The sequence below is a fragment of the Martes martes genome (genome assembly GCF_963455335.1).
Source record: "Martes martes genome assembly, chromosome: X".
In the NCBI taxonomy this organism is placed as follows: domain Eukaryota; kingdom Metazoa; phylum Chordata; class Mammalia; order Carnivora; family Mustelidae; genus Martes; species Martes martes.
Window position 1 is genome coordinate 92528959 of NC_137897.1, and position 16094 is coordinate 92545052.

The following is a 16094-nucleotide window of genomic DNA, read 5'->3' on the forward strand; positions in this document are numbered from 1 at the left end:
AGCATCTAGAAGCTACCAGCATCCCTTGGCTCCTTGGCTGGTGGCAGTATCGCTCCAATCTCTGTTTTCATGGTCACATGAAGTTCTCTCTGAATTCAGACTTTCTTCCCTCTTCTAAGGACTCATGTGATTCCATCAGGCCCACTGGTTTTATCCTGGATAATCTCCCCATCTCGAGATTCTTTATTTAACTACATCGGCGAAGTCCCTTTTGCCATTTAAGGCAATATATGCACAAATTCCAGAGATGAGGACAAGAAGATCTTGGGGGAGGGTGTGCATGCATGATTCAGCCTACCTGCCACGGCTTTGTTCTTGATTCTGCAACTTAGCAGGTAGTGAAGTCTATGGTCACGGCCCTAATGTTCCCCCACTTATCTAAACTTCACTACATCTCTCTCCCTCTTTCTCTCCCTATAGCCTAGGGTCTATAGATGGAAAAGAGACCACTACTGTCACCGCCAAGAATACACATTGTGACAACTGTTGTTTCCTACGAGCAATTCTCTTGGCTTGTCTTCTGAGGCTACTGGAGTCAAGAAAGACCTTGTGGTTTTATATTCTATTGCTTCTTGATTGCCATTTGTACTGTTAGTGATAGAAATGGGAACCATAGGAAAATAAAATTCCTTGCCTTCTCTGGCTAACAGAAATACAAACTCACAGACTCATATAAGGCAGGAAATGATAGTTTATTCAGTCTCTCTCTCTCCGACCCAAAATAGTTCCGGAAAATCACAATCCAGTCTGCATTTTGAAAGCCTCATGAATGAAATCCCACAGTTCCCCTAGTCATGGATTATTCCCCAATGCTATGGTCCTCCCTTTTAGGAAAATTCTAAAGTCGTTCCCTGGGGATGGTTCGGAACTTTTTCTCTCTCCGGCAGCTGCATTGCTAATACACTTTTCTTTTCACTGAAAAGGGCTTCTATTCTGGACCCCTGCTTTTGGGGAGGGGCGTGGTGCTTGGCTGGGCACAGGGTATTTCTCCAAGACGTCAAGGTGAAAAGAGGATGGAAGGAACGCTTGGCAGACTATGCTATAGTTAGCATGTTCTAGCCTGATAATCATCTGTGCTAGAGGACAATCTTCTGTCTTGCTGCTCGCTGTGACAACACTGCTTCTGGTGAGGAATGTGGCGGCACAGTGTTTCTGCCGTGTGACTCCACTGTGCAGTCAAGGGCATGCTCTCCCCATCCCCTGGTGCCACGGGGCTTCCAAACTGCAGTGGTTCGTGTCCCCAAGGTTTCTGGATTAGACAGTCAGAGAGCTACTCATGAGCTAGGGCAAAGGAATTTCAGAAAATCAACAAACCCACCACAAAGTCAGCTACATCTCTGGCCTTCAGTGAGTTTCGGACACATTTGTACAGCGGCAGGAGCATCCCATCCCAGCCCCTTCCCAGCTTTCCAGGATGGTAGACGCAGCTTCTCAGCCCCTCTGCGAGCTAGACCTGGAAAACCTCCAAAAGCTGCTTTTCGAGCCTAAAGCCTTCATCCTTGCGTTTGAGGGCATCTAACCAGCTTCTGTCTCCCTCACTTTTCCAAGCAGGGGTCTCATCATCCCCCGTTAGCATGTGCTCCTTCACGCTGTGGCCCTCGTAGAAACTGCTTGACTTCTCTCCCGGGGATGTCTCTCCCTGCCGTCACTTCTGTTAAAACAAAACTGAAACAGACCCATTCCAGGAAGCTTGTTCTAACCCCCACCAGACGGAGGGTTTCCTCTGCCGTGTGGCCCCTCGGCTTTTATAGATTCACACACCTCTGCTACATTTCTTGCCGCTGTGCTAGGAGGGAGAAGCTGAAGATCCCTGGCCATGGATGTACACACACCTTCTCCCAATTATTCAATCAAACACTCATCTAGGTTCTGCTGTGAGGGAGTTTTGCAGATGTGATTAAGGGCCCAGATCAGATATTGGGGTGGGGGTTTACCCAGGGTGGGCCTGACCGCATCAGATAAGCCCTTAAAGTGAGCTGGGGTCTTCCTGAAGAAAGATTCCAAGTGTGAGGAGGATTTCATGGGGGAGAAGATTTCTGTTGCTGGCTTAAAAGTGGAGCAGGCCATGTGGCAAGGAATGTGGGTGACCTCTAGGACCTGAGAATGGCCCCTGGCTGGCAGGCAGTGAGCAAATGGTGGGGGGAGGTGGTTCAGTCCTTAGAACTGCAAGGCACTGAACCTGGCCTACAGCTTGTGGTCGTTCCTTAAGTAGCAACTGAAAACAAAGGCACTTGCTTTTGTAGATTGCATGTGTGTATTAGCAGACTGCCAGTTACTGGATGAAAGGAAAAGGAGATTTTAAACTTACTTTTGTACCCCCTGCCCACTGCAGTGACAATGTGATGCTATTAAGGAGACTTACCTTAACCCCTGATATGTTGGAGTCAATGGGAGCCATAAATCCTTGCCCGTGAAAGTACCTGCTGTTAAGCAGCGGCTAGAATCACCCCCATTGTCAAGTGTTTCCTGTCTCCCACCTTAGAAACAAATTTCAGCAAATCTGATATCTTATGGACATCTTTGCTTGGATGTCTCAGCAATCCCGCGCTCTCAGTAAGCTCCCAAACTTCCAATCCCCAAAGCACCCCCTTCTCCACTCTGTTCCCGAGTTCTGTTCATGGCACCTTCAAAGCCCTCGTTATCTCCGGCTTAGGACTCCAGCCATTGTTGACTCCTTCCTCTCTCTTGCGTCCAAGTTAAATCTGTTGCCGAGTCCTCTCCATTCATCCTGCCCTCTCCATTTTTGTTGTCACTGCCTAGTTCAATGTTTCTCACCTAGACTACTCCAAGTGTCTCCTAGCTGCTCTCCTGGGACCCATCTCTGACTAGCAGGACTCTAACTATGCACCACCTTCTAAGGACTCTGTTAGCTTGATGTTCCAACTCTCCATGACTTAACCCAAACTTACCTTTCTCATATTTTCAAAAATTCTTAAAATGAGTGTTTTGTCTACCTTCTAAGTTATTTGGGGTTGACCTTTACAAATTATTCTTTAAAACTGTTATTGCTTTTGCAGGTCCACATACTAACTGTGACTCTTCTCTGCAACCTGCAGCTTTTTCCCGTGCGTCTTACCGTTACTTTTGCTTCAGACTCTCTGCCCTTCCAATTCTCCGCAGTCGGATATTCTCATACCTTGGACTCTTCCGAATATATAGTAGCCGCTTGGCTTGTTGAACTGCCAAGGGGAAATGTGGTTCCAGAGCCAAATTGTGAGTGCCCAGAGCTAAAACCTCATTGTGCTTGCCTTAAGTTCTCATTCCCTCCCCCAAGACACACACCACCATTTTATCCTGCTTGGGGGTGATCACTGGCCTAACATTGGGTCCAGAATCCCGCACGCTCATCTCACAGACGAGGGACCCACAAGCCCCTTGTCGTAGCCAAGGCTGATTTATTCTTTTGATTTTGAGTGATTTGAACCAGTCACACACTCTCCTCCCTAGCCTCCCGGGTCCCTAGAGTTCCCGCTTCCCGAGAACCAGATGTGCCTCCACCCACTGTCTCCTCCTCCCTTCTACTTAGGGACTCCCATCCTTCTTCTTCCCCCACCCCGTACCCCCCGCCCGCCGTCCCCAGCCACAGTGCGCACTGTCATAAGCGATCTGATTTCCAAAAAAGAAAAAAAAAAGATAGAACAAGAAAATAGGAAGAAGCCTCCCAGTGTTCGTCTTAGCCTGGGCAGGTGGTGACGGACCCCATTCCCGCACTAATTCCTAGTGAATTACAGGCTTCCGCCCGGTGGGCCCGCGCCTCTCAGTCCCGCACCGGCCCGGCGCTCCCCGTCTCCCTCTGGGGTTTAATGACCTAAGCAACTTTCCCGGCCGCCCCCCCCCGCCCTGTCTTGGTACGGCCTGTCCGGCGTTCGGCGTTCGGCGTTCCACTCCCCCCCTCTCCTTCCAGGTTGGTTCAGCCCCCGTCTACTCCGGGGTGGTGCTTAGTCGGCGCCAGACCGACCCTCGACTTCGGAGGGGCAGTGCTGTTCCTCTGGGCGCTCCCTCGGCGTCCGCTTCAGCTCCTTCAGCCTCCTCGGCCTCCTCAGCGTCCGCCGGGACCCGAGACCTCGGTGTATGCCCCACCCCTGACCCCGCTAGAGATATGTCCACCCCGGCTCGGCGGCGCCTCATGAGGGACTTCAAGAGGTAAAGCGACGGGGACCGCCGAGGCCGGGGCGGGCGGGGGGGGGGAGCTGCCAGGCGGGGCGCAGGGCGGGTCCCGGGGCGGGCCGGGGGCGGCGGGGGGCGGCGGGGGGCGGCGGGGGCCGGCCCGGAGCGGACGCGGGTGCCGGACCGCGGGGCCCCTGTCTGTTTCCCTGAAGGTTGCAGGAGGATCCTCCGGCGGGAGTCAGCGGGGCTCCGTCCGAGAACAACATAATGGTTTGGAACGCGGTCATTTTCGGGTGAGTCTGCGTTACGGGGAGGTGGCGGGAGGTGGGGGGGGTACTGGAGCCGGCCGGGCCTGCCGTCGGGGACCGGCCCCCCGGCGGGGACGGAAAGGCAAAGGGGGAATGTTTGGGTCCGCCTGGGCCTAGGCGCCTCCCCGGAGCCTGTGCCTCGATTAGCTCGGTTCCCGCTGCCTGGGGAACCGTTTGGGGTTCTGAGGGGGGCGGAGCGGGGAGTGGTGGCGGTTAGGCGCGGCGGCCTGCGCCGGCGTTCGGAGCCCCAGACACCCATGTGTACTGGCTCTCGGACCCAGGAAGCGGTGGTTTAGCAGAGGTAGAGTTGGCAGAGCTGGGAATAGCCATGTGTTTTAAGGTGAACCCCTTAAGGGAAAGGGGATCCCCTGAAGCGGGAACTGACTGTCTGTCTCTCTCTGTGTGTGTGTTGCAGGCCTGAAGGGACCCCGTTTGAGGATGGTAAGAGAGTTTCTTTACCCACCTTTCAGGAGCCTGAGCATCTGGGGGAGAGGGTTCCCAGTCATCCTGGAAGTGCCTCCTACTTAAGAACCCGCTTCTCCCTAGCCTCTGCCTGCTACAGGCTTCAGTGGACTCCCATATGTGGCAGGTGGTTCTGGCCACTGTCCGCTTGACTAGAACTGCACACTTTTTCTTGCTTGCTTCTTTAAAAAAGAGAAAATGGGTAAGGCGATCACTTTTTAGAAGGAGCGTCATAGCACTGATGTTAAGGATTGTTGAGGTTTGGGCTGTGATCCTGCTCGGTTCAGCACCCTGTCAAGTTACTGACTTAGTATCAACCCAACCACTTTCTGATAGACTCAGAGACCCTAGAGACCACCTACTTCAAAATTCTACCGCAGGGGCAGGAACTGTGTTCAGCAGGTGCTTAAGGTGTATCTGTTAGTAGTTGGATGGGTGCGAGAGAGTCCCTTGCATAGAACTATCTGGTTTCTACAATCTGGTGTTGAATGCCTGTCAGCCTCATGGCTCTAAGATGGTCTTTAATGGCACCTTTAATGGCCAGCTTGACTATAACATTGTTACTTATTTTTAAATGAGTTTTCGGTGTGTTTTTATCAAGACTTTATGGTCAATATTCTCAAAGCAGCTTCAGAATTGAGGAGAACCTTAATGTACTGTCTTGACAAGTTCCAGCCTACTCGAAGGTAGTATGTATACCTATAGGTACAGGATTTTTAATGGATTTAGGCTTGACTTTTAAAAACACGTTACTTGCTTTTTAAGTTTTTTTTAAACTTTCTATTTTGAGACAATTACAGATTTGTGTGTGGTTATAATTAGTAATAATAATAATAATAATACAGAGACAACTTGTATACCTTTCACCCATTCCCCCACCCCTTTGGTAACATCTTGAATGACTGTACTACAATATCACAACCAGGAAATTGACATTGATATAGTTTTATGTGCGTATAGTTGTGTGCATGCGTGTATAGTTGTTTTTGGAACGCTTAATACATTTAAAACACAATTAAAAGTATTTGAACTACTGATCGACATCTTTAATATTTGAGGTATCTGAAAAAGAAAAGCATCTTTGATACTTTTTTCAATGACCATCTTTCTTTACTCACTTAGTGTTTGATACACACACACACACACACACACACACATACACACACACAAACACACACATACATAGAACTCAGTTTGGAGGGGGGAACGAAAACACTTCTGCAAAGTACTAAGTATATACCCATATTGCCGAGTCGGATTGCTTTCTGCTGTTACCAGTCTGCAAGATGCGATGAGGGAGGGCAGTGTCAGCCAACTCTCCAATTTGTCTCAAATACTCAGATTTCCCTAGGAGACTGTGGACAGTCACCTGAATACTTTCAGCTTCCTCCCTGTCTCCACCCCCTGGGTAAATGTCACTGCTCTTCAGTGCTGCAATAAAAAGAAATGGCAGCAAGGAGTGATGCTAAAAGCATACCACTTTGGTGCAGTAAATCATTTGAACTGATCCGTGGCAAGAGCTAGCTCGACTTCATTTCCCTCTCCTAGATTGGTGCTAGTTCTTTATACCGAAGCATTGTGTGCAGATTAACTGTGTATTTGCTTTAGCTCTGGCAGGCTTTATTTTCATTGGCTGCTGCTTTTCCTCCTGACTTCACTTGGACAGCTTTATGCCGGGCACAGCTTTATTAAGACTGCATTGCTTTGCTGGAGGATTGGCTACTTAAATATTTTAAGGGTGCTTTACTCATTTTAAGTGGTATGAATTGAGAAGGTACTTAAGGAATCCATTATCTACCTGGATCTTCCCCGTTGACATCACTCATTCTATTTTTGATGATGCGTGTCTTCATACCGGCATTGCTGAAAGGAACTACTCGAGCTAAAAGACAATACCCTTCTCTGATTCATTCTCTTGAACAGTCTGCTGTCCATGGATGCTTCCTCAGGTGTCTAGAACATGGGCTGGTGTCTAGAACATGGGCTGTGGCTCCCCCAAAAATTTCGACCATTTTTTAATACCCTTTATTTACAGTTAGGGAATTTACTAGAAAAGACTGACTAGGAACAAGTGGCATAATTGGTTTTGCTATTTCCAATGTATTACCTCAGTCAACAGCCCCAAAACTACTTTTGCTGTTTCCTTGTAAATCATTTGTGGTGGACATTTCTGGAACAGCCAGGCCCAGTGAAAGAGATGAAGACTTAAGAAAAGGAACTCTTGAGGGTATTTTGATTTAACTTTACACACATAAAGTAAGAGGAAAATGTTCTCAAGAACTTACACTACCACACAAAACACTGGGGGGCAATGCTTCCTCATCAAAATATCTTGGCATGTATGCTGAATACAAAGACTATGGAATAAAGTATTCTCCATCACATCATCTAAAAATTGTCAATACACACAGTACGATACTAGTATTTGCTTTTTGTAAGAGTTTGGTTGTAAGTCTTTTAAAAATTACTTAAAAACCACTGGGGGTGTTCTTAAGGTAAATACATTCTATGAAGAGTATTTGGGTATTATCTAAAAAATCAGAATTTCCATTCATCAAAGAAATTTTGTTTAGGTGCACATACTTTGTTTTCTCCTCCGGGGTCACAAGCTGGTGGCCAAATGGCAGAAAACACACAGATGTTTTCTTTGGCTGACACAGTATTTTCAAAAATTTGAATTTGTGAATGTCTTTAGCAGAACATACACTCTCTGATCCAACCATATCGCTCCCTATCACCATACCATTGCCATTGAACACATGTACTTTTCCCAGTCCCCTGTTTAGATGCATTAATTGATACTTTCCTTACGATGTTTTGGCCTCCTCAGGAAGATGAACAAAAGCAGTACAGATTGTGTGTATAATGGCAAGGCTTAAGTCTTCCGTTATTTTAAAGCCTAACCTTCTAAATATCCAGAGGATAAGCACTAGTCTCAAATGCATAATATTCTAGGACTTTAAATTTCCTTAACGTTTGTTTTGGATCTCAGAAATTGCATTGAGGCTTGTATTAAAAATGTTCCGATAGTATAATGTGGCTAAAAGTGTGAACTGTCCCCTTTTAAATACGTATTTGCAATAAGATTTGAGGTAAGTTCCTAATTTATATTCAGGTAGACATAAGCAGGTTGTTTCGCTTCTCAAGATAGTAAGCGAGCTGTTTGAAAAGACTTGATTAACTTATTTGGTAGCTAGTGTTAAACTTCTGGGCAAGTATTAGGTAGAAAGTTCAAGTCAAGGGTTTCAAGAGCCACCAGCCTACATACTCAACTTGAATTCAGCTGTGAGCATTTCATGTAGGTCAGAAAGAAAGTAATATTTAATATTTAAACTCATTAATTGTATATTTCTTACTGATAGTCAAGTTGGGATGTTTGGTCTTTGCCTCCTTCAGTTGGATCTAGGGATGTGAAATGTTGGAATTATTATAGCTACCATATTTATGGAACACTTATTTTTTTTAAAGATTTTATTTATTTGACAAAAAGAGACACAGAAAGGGAACACAGGCAGGGGGAGTGGGAGAGGGAGAAGCAGGCTTCCCGCCAGGCAGGGATCCTGATGTGGGGCTCGATCCCAGGACCCTGGGATCATGACCTGAGCCAAAGGCAGACGCCCAGCGACTGAGCCACCCAGGCGCCCCTGTAGAGTGCTTACTTTGTGTCACTGTGCACATGTCACTCATTTAAACCTCACAATGTAATGTGGTAGGTATTATCACTAACCCCATTTTACAGATGAGGAACTTGAGGTTTAGTCAGGTCAGGTGGCTTCCTCAAGGTCTCACAACTAGGTCTGACTGCAAGGCTGCGCTCTTCCCTGCTATGCTCTACCGTTTCCACTTAGGCCTGTCTTGTGTTGCTTTACCACTCTTGGACATCATATTTAATGATGGTCTTAATTTAAAGTACCTGGGACCTAGACCTAGTACCTGTGTGCTATTAAATCTGCCCACTTTTAGAGCAATTCCATGATGAGAAATCTCTTACCTATAATTTAATCAGATTTCAACATTGAGCCAAATGTGTTTATACTTGAGATGCGTAAGGAAGCTCAAAGTTAACACTCATTCGCACTTTTTCCTGCGTATTATAATATCAGTGGTACTGAAAAGGAAGAACCAATGTCTCTTCCTCAAAAGTAGGAAGACTTATGACCAGGTGGTAATAAGGTAAAGTAGGTTCTCATAGACTACAGCATGTTTCTCCATTCCAAAATACTTCACTTTTTGCCCTTAGTGTTAATATACGGTATCTTCAGATCTGGCTTTCACACAGTTTAGGGAGTAGGAGTAGTTTGGGGAATATGTCTCTGTGTTGCACTCTAAATTATTCTGAAACTTTGGAACATACGTTCATCATACTTGGGACAACTCTGTTAGCAGATTGTTTCCTGTGAGTTTGCTGGTAGGAGACAAACTTTGGCATTGTTATGTAAGGGATCTAGCAATTGAGTGTAGTCTTTTTATCTTTTGTGGTGATAAACCTATTGGTGGAAGGAGGAAATTGCCTACTCTGAAGGAACCACTAACAAAGTATGCTCGACTTGAAGTGTGGTCTATAGTATTAGAATAAATTTATAAACGGACCAGGGTAATACAGTGGAACATTCATTACCTTTTACCAGACGGTGGTTCCTTAAGTTTACCTGAAGACATTTCAGTCAGGAAAAAACAATTGCCCAATTGTTTTCTTGGATTTGTCAAACCCAATTTTAAAAATATTTTGAAGGAAACAGTCTCCCTAAATCAGAACATCCTGCAGTTCTTTTTTTTTTTTTTTTAGATTTTTTATTTATTTACTTGACAGAGATCGCAAGTAAGCAGAGAGGCAGGCAGAGAGAGAGGAGGAAGCAGGCTCTCCACTGAGCAGAGAGCCCCATGTGGGGCTCGATCCCAGGACCCTGGGATCATGACCCGAGCCAAAGGCAGAGGCTTTAACCCACTGAGCCACCCAGGCGCCCCCATCCTGCAGTTCTTGAATGAGATCCATTTTGTTCATTCCTTATAAATAAGTCTATAACCTAGTATACGTCAGGGCCTCCTGCTACCTGAGGTGACACATATTCAGAGAAAATGAATTCATTTCAATAGTAGCCTAAACAAACATCATGAGAAAGATAAATTTGCTGGAGACATGAATACAACCTAATGTGATTTTTAAATTATTTCTGCCATTAATTCCCTCCATTAGTGTGAATAATTGAGTTGATTTTATAGTGAAGTACCTTGTGAGTCATACTTAAGGATTTTTGTGAGAGACTATAACGTTTTTTTCTGGCTTACATTCAATTATGTTTTCATTATAGAGTTGCTATTATATGAAAAGGAGCCAGTGAACGCTTTTATAGTTATTCCCTTCCATTTTTAAAGATAATTTGGTTATCGATTTGTATTTCTAGCATTGATTTTGGAACCTGTGCATTCTCGTTCTCTCTAGCCCATGTCAGAATCACTGGAGAGTTTAAGATGGCGGCTGGTTAAAATAGGCCTTTGAGGTCTCAGTCTTCTGAGGCAAGAGCGCCAAATTTAGGCTCTATAGTTTCTTGCGATTTTAAGGATATCTTCAAAATGGTCAGTTGCTAAAGTTATCCTGTAGGTAGTACTTTTGAGTTTAAGACGACTGTATTTTTAAGTTTGAGGGAGAATGATGGCAAAACAAAAAAACAAATCCCCTTTGGGTGATGGTTCTTACACTGTCTATTTTTAGAGCAGTTCCCAGAGATCTTACCTTGTCTCTTACCTGGCCTTTCTTTCCTCTCTACCCTATATCTGCATTATTTCATTTAGTACTGGAAAAAATGTCATGTAGCATTAAAAAGAAAGTACTACTGAACAAAGCAATAAATCTGTTTCTTAAACCTTTCTTTCTAACTACAGGAACATTTAAGCTTACAATAGAATTCACCGAAGAATATCCAAATAAGCCACCTACGGTTAGATTTGTCTCTAAGATGTTTCATCCAAATGGCAAGTATCACTTTTAATGCACTGTTTTAAACTACATGGTTAATTACCGGCGGTGCTCCACGTTTCTTAGGTGTTTGTCCCTAGTACCTGAGCGTGTGTTTAGGCCTCTTGCCATTTCCTGAAAACAGCTTGTTCATGATGGTCCGTTGCGGTCCTGATCTCTAGTCCTAGAACGGGAGCAGCGAAGGTACTCTGCCTTGGCTTGGTGTCTGTGAGCCTCCTGGTTTTGATGATGTTTATCATTTACTTATTACCCCAAAATAAGGACGCTCTTGATGTTCCCTTTTAATGCTGGATTGGGGTAATCTTGTGTTGTGACTATTTTCACAACATCTAGAACTGTTTATTCAGAACAATAGTTTTCAACTTTAGATGCAGATCAAAATTGCCGTGGAACACTTTAAAAATAGAGATTCCTTGGCCCCGCTCCAGACCTACTGAATAGGAGATTCTGTGGCTGAGGGCTACAGTGTTTTGGAAAAGCAGCACGGGTGATTCTGATGTACATTCTGCTTTTTTGGCTAGTAGTAAGCCTAGAACAGCTTGCTTTTTTATTCAGGTTAATAAAGTATTTTCTGGGATATCAGATATTTTTATCTTCATGCCGAAATGAGACCTTGTGAACTCTGAGCTATCTTTTGTTATTTCAGATAAACAGAGTTTGCAAATTTCGTGGAATAAATTTCCCACTTGTCTGGATGGCTAGGGACCCTGTTGGAAAATGTGTATGATTTCCTGGTTAATACACTGGTTAATAGGGCAGTCTTTTCTGGTTAATAGGGCAGTCTTTTCAGAAGAAAGAGCACTAAATAGCTTCTAGTTTTATATCAATTATAGTTGACATTCTTTGATTATTTCACTAGAAATGATGAGGACGCTTCTTAGGAAGATAACTGAGGAGCAGTTTGGGAATCTTTTTAAACCTCACAAAGTATTCTTGACTATGTTTGTTTTGACTGTCTTGTTAAAAATGGGAATGGTTTTACTACGTTTAACATACCTCCGCTGTGCTCTTAGTCTATGCAGATGGTAGTATATGTCTGGACATACTTCAGAACCGCTGGAGTCCAACCTATGATGTGTCTTCCATTTTAACATCCATACAGGTGAATTTTCCTTGATGTGACTAACTGTGGCCTTTGATATGTTTTATTAGCACTTGAATTGTTTCTGAAAGTCCTAACCTAAGGTGAAGGACAGGTCATTAAGACCCTCGCCCCCAGAAAACATGTATTTGCCTAGCTACTAGCAGATTAATGTTACTTTGATTAGCATGCTAAGAGATCAGCTTTAGTTGTTACTGAGGACAATTCAATTGAATGATATAGATATATATATAATTTTTTTTTGCATTGAGGAACTGACCTTTTACAAATTGTCTCTATAGTCCCTATTGGATGAACCCAATCCCAATAGTCCAGCAAACAGCCAGGCTGCTCAGCTGTACCAGGAGAACAAGCGGGAATATGAGAAACGTGTTTCTGCAATAGTAGAACAGAGCTGGCGTGACTGTTGACCCGGGTGCAGCAAAAGAAGAGGCTGCTCATAAGAAAAATATATATTGATGTGTTTGTCACCTTCCTATTCCTCAGTGTCATTACATTACTTTATTAAAAGCAAAATAGCTGTCGTGCTGTTTCCATCTTCCCTTGCCAAGCTCTTCCTACCCCTTCTCCCCTCTCCTTGAACATCAGAAAACACCCTCTACGAGATCAAATGTACTGTACCTGGGTTACGTGCGGAAATTACTAATGCTTCATCCCTTTTCTGTTGTCTCATCTCCAGCTTTAGGGTGGTATTGTGTTACTGTACTCTACACTAAGCTTTTAAAGTGAATTGTTGTACAAGTGGTGTTTATGCATAGCTTGATGGCCGGGATGTTATTTTTAACAAAAGGATTGCTAAAGCGTTTCATCCTGGCTGGTCCTTCACTTGCGTTGGATTTAGAAGTGAATGTTTGGAATATGGCCTCTGAAAAACAGGGGAACAAATCCACATAAACACCCATTCTGAAAGAGCAATGGAGGCTAAAAATGCTATAATACTAAGATCTAGCCAAAATGAATTACAAGACGGTTTTGTTTTGTTTTGTTTTGTTTACTGGTACCAAGGGGAAAAGTCAAAGGACTCAGCCAAAGGAACGCGGCAATAATTGTAACTGACACATCCTCTCCTTGCAAGATACTCACTGGGCTCACCCATGCTAAGTTTCAGCATACTGAAGTCTTCTGGGTTTTTGCTTTTTAAAGAGGTGTGGGAGCAGAGGAAGGGAAACAATCATTCATTTTTAAGCTAGGGAAGGTGGGAGATCCTTTAATCTTTAAGGGAGCAAGTGCCACCCTAGATAAACTTGTAATCCCCCATCATTTTTTTTAGAGTTTTAATTAACCCAAGGAAGGGAGCATATCTGTGGCAAACCATTTTCCACTCAAATCCTGAGTTAATGCTGCATGCTTTAGTTTCATCTTCCCTTTCAGTTTTATAAGAACCTCGAAGTCACGTTTGTGATCTTTCTTTGGCTATTTATACTTTAGATAGACAGTACCTTTAAGTAGCAGTGTGGGACAAAGCTTGTACATGTTTTGTCTAATGTTCCATTGTCACCTTTTGTGCATTTGTCACTCTTCTAAATCTAACTTTGCACAAGTAACCCATGTAAAAAATGTACATTTTTCAAAACTTGTAAATAAAAATAACCTTAAAATTTTGTAGTCAAGGTATAATTATATTTTAGTTCACTATGAACTTTTAGTATTAACTTAATTGGAATCTCATATCTACTCACTTTCCCCCTTGAAATAAACATGGTAAAAGAAAAATACACGCTGGGAGAGGAAAAAGAGTAGATACTGTTGGAGGGAACCTTCTTTCTTGTCATAAGTGTTAATGCTTTGTTCTTTTTTTAACGTTTTAACAAGAATGTGAAACTGTTAAATAAAACAAAGTTCCCTCAGCACACAGTACGGTCAATCAAGCGTGTGTTGGGGAGGGGGTGATAGACAAACCTGGGTATTTACCAGTGCCCCCAGGGACCAAGATCTGCCTTGTTGATCCTGACATTCCACCTCTTTAAGAAGCCCTAGCTTAGGGCGCCTGGGTGGCTCAGTGGGTTGAGCCTCTGCCTTCAGCTTGGGCCATGATCTCAGAGTCCTGCATCAGGCTCTGCTCAGCAGGGAGACTGCTTCTCCCCCATCTCTCTCTACTTGTGATCTCTCTCTGTCAAATAATATCTTTTAAAAAAAATTTTTTTAAAGATTTATTTATTTATTTGACAGAGAGAGATCACAGTAGACAGAGGCAGGCAGAGAGAGAGAGAGGGAAGCAGGCTCCCCGCTGAGCAGAGAGCCCGATGCGGGACTCGATCCCAGGACCCTGAGATCATGACCTGAGCCGAAGGCAGCGGCTTAACCCACTGAGCCACCCAGGCACCCCATCTTTTAAAAAAAATTTTTTAAGAAGCCCTAGCTTAAAAGCAAATAGTACCAAACTATTATAAAATGGTATTTTAACTCCCCAGTGAAGTTTGGGAGTACAGGTATCCTCAATCTTGTTTTAACAAAATTGCTTTCTTCTGGGGAAGAACTGGTCTCATTTTAAAGAGCCAAGAACAGTGACTATAGAAACGCTTGCCTCTTGTCTGGGGTAGGGGGCTAAATGAAATTAAACTAAGTCTTTATATGGGGGCACCTGGGGAGCTCAGGTCATGATCTCCAGTTCCTGGGATGGAGCCCCAGATCAGGTGCTCTGCTCAGCGGGGAGTCTGCTTCTCCCTCTCCCTCTGTGCGCATTCTCTCTCAAATCCTAAAAAATGAGTCTTCATGGGGTATGTACTATATTCATCCTTTAAGACATGGCCCCTAAAGGAACCTCAGTGTGGCAGAGTTCGTTCAATGCACATACTGGTTGATCCCACCTAGGAGCATCAATCTTAAATGTGCTTCACACTTTCCCTTAAGTCCATTTCTGCTTCAGAGTAGAACCACATTAAATTGGTCTTTATTTGGTAGATTAGTTTTACCTTAACTTTTTCATCCTATTGTGGCTGGGTACCTTAAATAGTGACACTATTAGTCACACTTTAAAAAATTAAGGTGAGATCCATAACGGGCAGATTTAATTTTTTCTTTTTACACACCTCCTGAGAAACACCATCTTTCCCATGGGATTATCCATGTATCATTACAACAGCTGATCTCTAAAAGCATCATGTCCACAGTCAAAGGCACTACAAAAACCAAACATTGAATGCTAATTTGCCTTTTTTTCTTTACAATTTTTTGTTTTTTTAACAAATGCCACTGGCTGCCTACATATAATTAGAACAGTAAGGTTAAAACAGATTTGTAAGGTCCCCTTACAAATGGCAGTCTGATTGGAACCTGAATCTTCAATTCTGCCCCTTCTGATATGGGGAAGGTGGCATGAGGGAGAACCATGAGGACTGTAATCAAGCTATAATCAAGAGTCCTTTATTTAAGACCCATCTCCAGCTTCAGGGCTTACTCACAGCAAAGTCAATGCACTGTATCCTACTTAAAAAAAAAAAAGTTTCCCAAAAGAATGCATGAAATTCCCATTCATTTTGCAATTAAAGGAGAGGAAAAAAAAATCTAAAAAGTAGATCTTTGAGACTCGAGGCTATATATGTAACTGAAAGAGTTACTTCTTCGGTATAACTTACTTAGTTCAAATAAAACTTGAAGCAGTTCATTTATCTTTGGTTTTACAGCAAAGTTTCTGAGTTACAAAATGACTGCTCTTTAGAAGAAAAGGAAAATAGAGGAGCCAAGAGAATGGGGAACAGAATAGGGACAAAACAGGACAGCAAGGTTGTCAGTAGCTCATTCTCAATGTATTTTATTGTCATGCAGAGTTAAGTGACTTCAACCTAATTCCACATCAATACCAAAGCTGATCTAAGAAGTCAACAAGGGCGCCTGGGTGGCTCAGTGGGTTAAAGCCTCTGCCTTTGGCTCAGGTCATGATCCCAGGGTCCTGGGGTCGAGCCCCACATCTGGCTCTCTGCCTGGCAGAGAGCCTGCTTCTTCCTCTCTCTTTCTGCCTGCCTCTCTGCCTACTTGTGATCTCTGTCAAACAAAATCCTTTTTTTTTAAATTTTTATTTATTTATTTGACAGACAGAGATCACAAATAGGCAGAGAGGCAGGCAGAGAGAGAGGAAGGGAAGCAGGCTTCCCGCTGAGCAGGGAGCCCGATGCGGGGCTCGATCCCAGGACCCTGGGACCAT

The 16094-nt window shown here is 43.9% G+C and overlaps 1 protein-coding gene across 1 annotated transcript; it reads left to right on the top strand.

Moving 5' to 3' along the window:
* Nucleotides 1-3902: 3902 nt before the first annotated feature.
* On the top strand, nucleotides 3903-12489 carry UBE2A (ubiquitin conjugating enzyme E2 A). Its single transcript, XM_080795295.1, has 6 exons — nucleotides 3903-4143; nucleotides 4320-4400; nucleotides 4831-4856; nucleotides 10758-10847; nucleotides 11865-11953; nucleotides 12235-12489. The coding sequence occupies exons 1-6, from the start codon at nucleotides 4100-4102 to the stop codon at nucleotides 12361-12363; spliced, it is 459 nt and encodes a 152-aa protein (XP_080651421.1). The 5' UTR covers nucleotides 3903-4099; the 3' UTR covers nucleotides 12364-12489.
* Nucleotides 12490-16094: the final 3605 nt, after the last annotated feature.

Bases quoted from the DNA above. Each gene is read 5' to 3' on its own strand.
- UBE2A (XM_080795295.1), top strand. From the start codon at position 4,100: ATGTCCACCCCGGCTCGGCGGCGCCTCATGAGGGACTTCAAGAG. The intron at 4,401-4,830 runs GTGAGTCTGCGT...TGTGTGTTGCAG, and splicing joins TGGAACGCGGTCATTTTCGG to GCCTGAAGGGACCCCGTTTG. The intron at 4,857-10,757 runs GTAAGAGAGTTT...TTCTAACTACAG, and splicing joins AGGGACCCCGTTTGAGGATG to GAACATTTAAGCTTACAATA.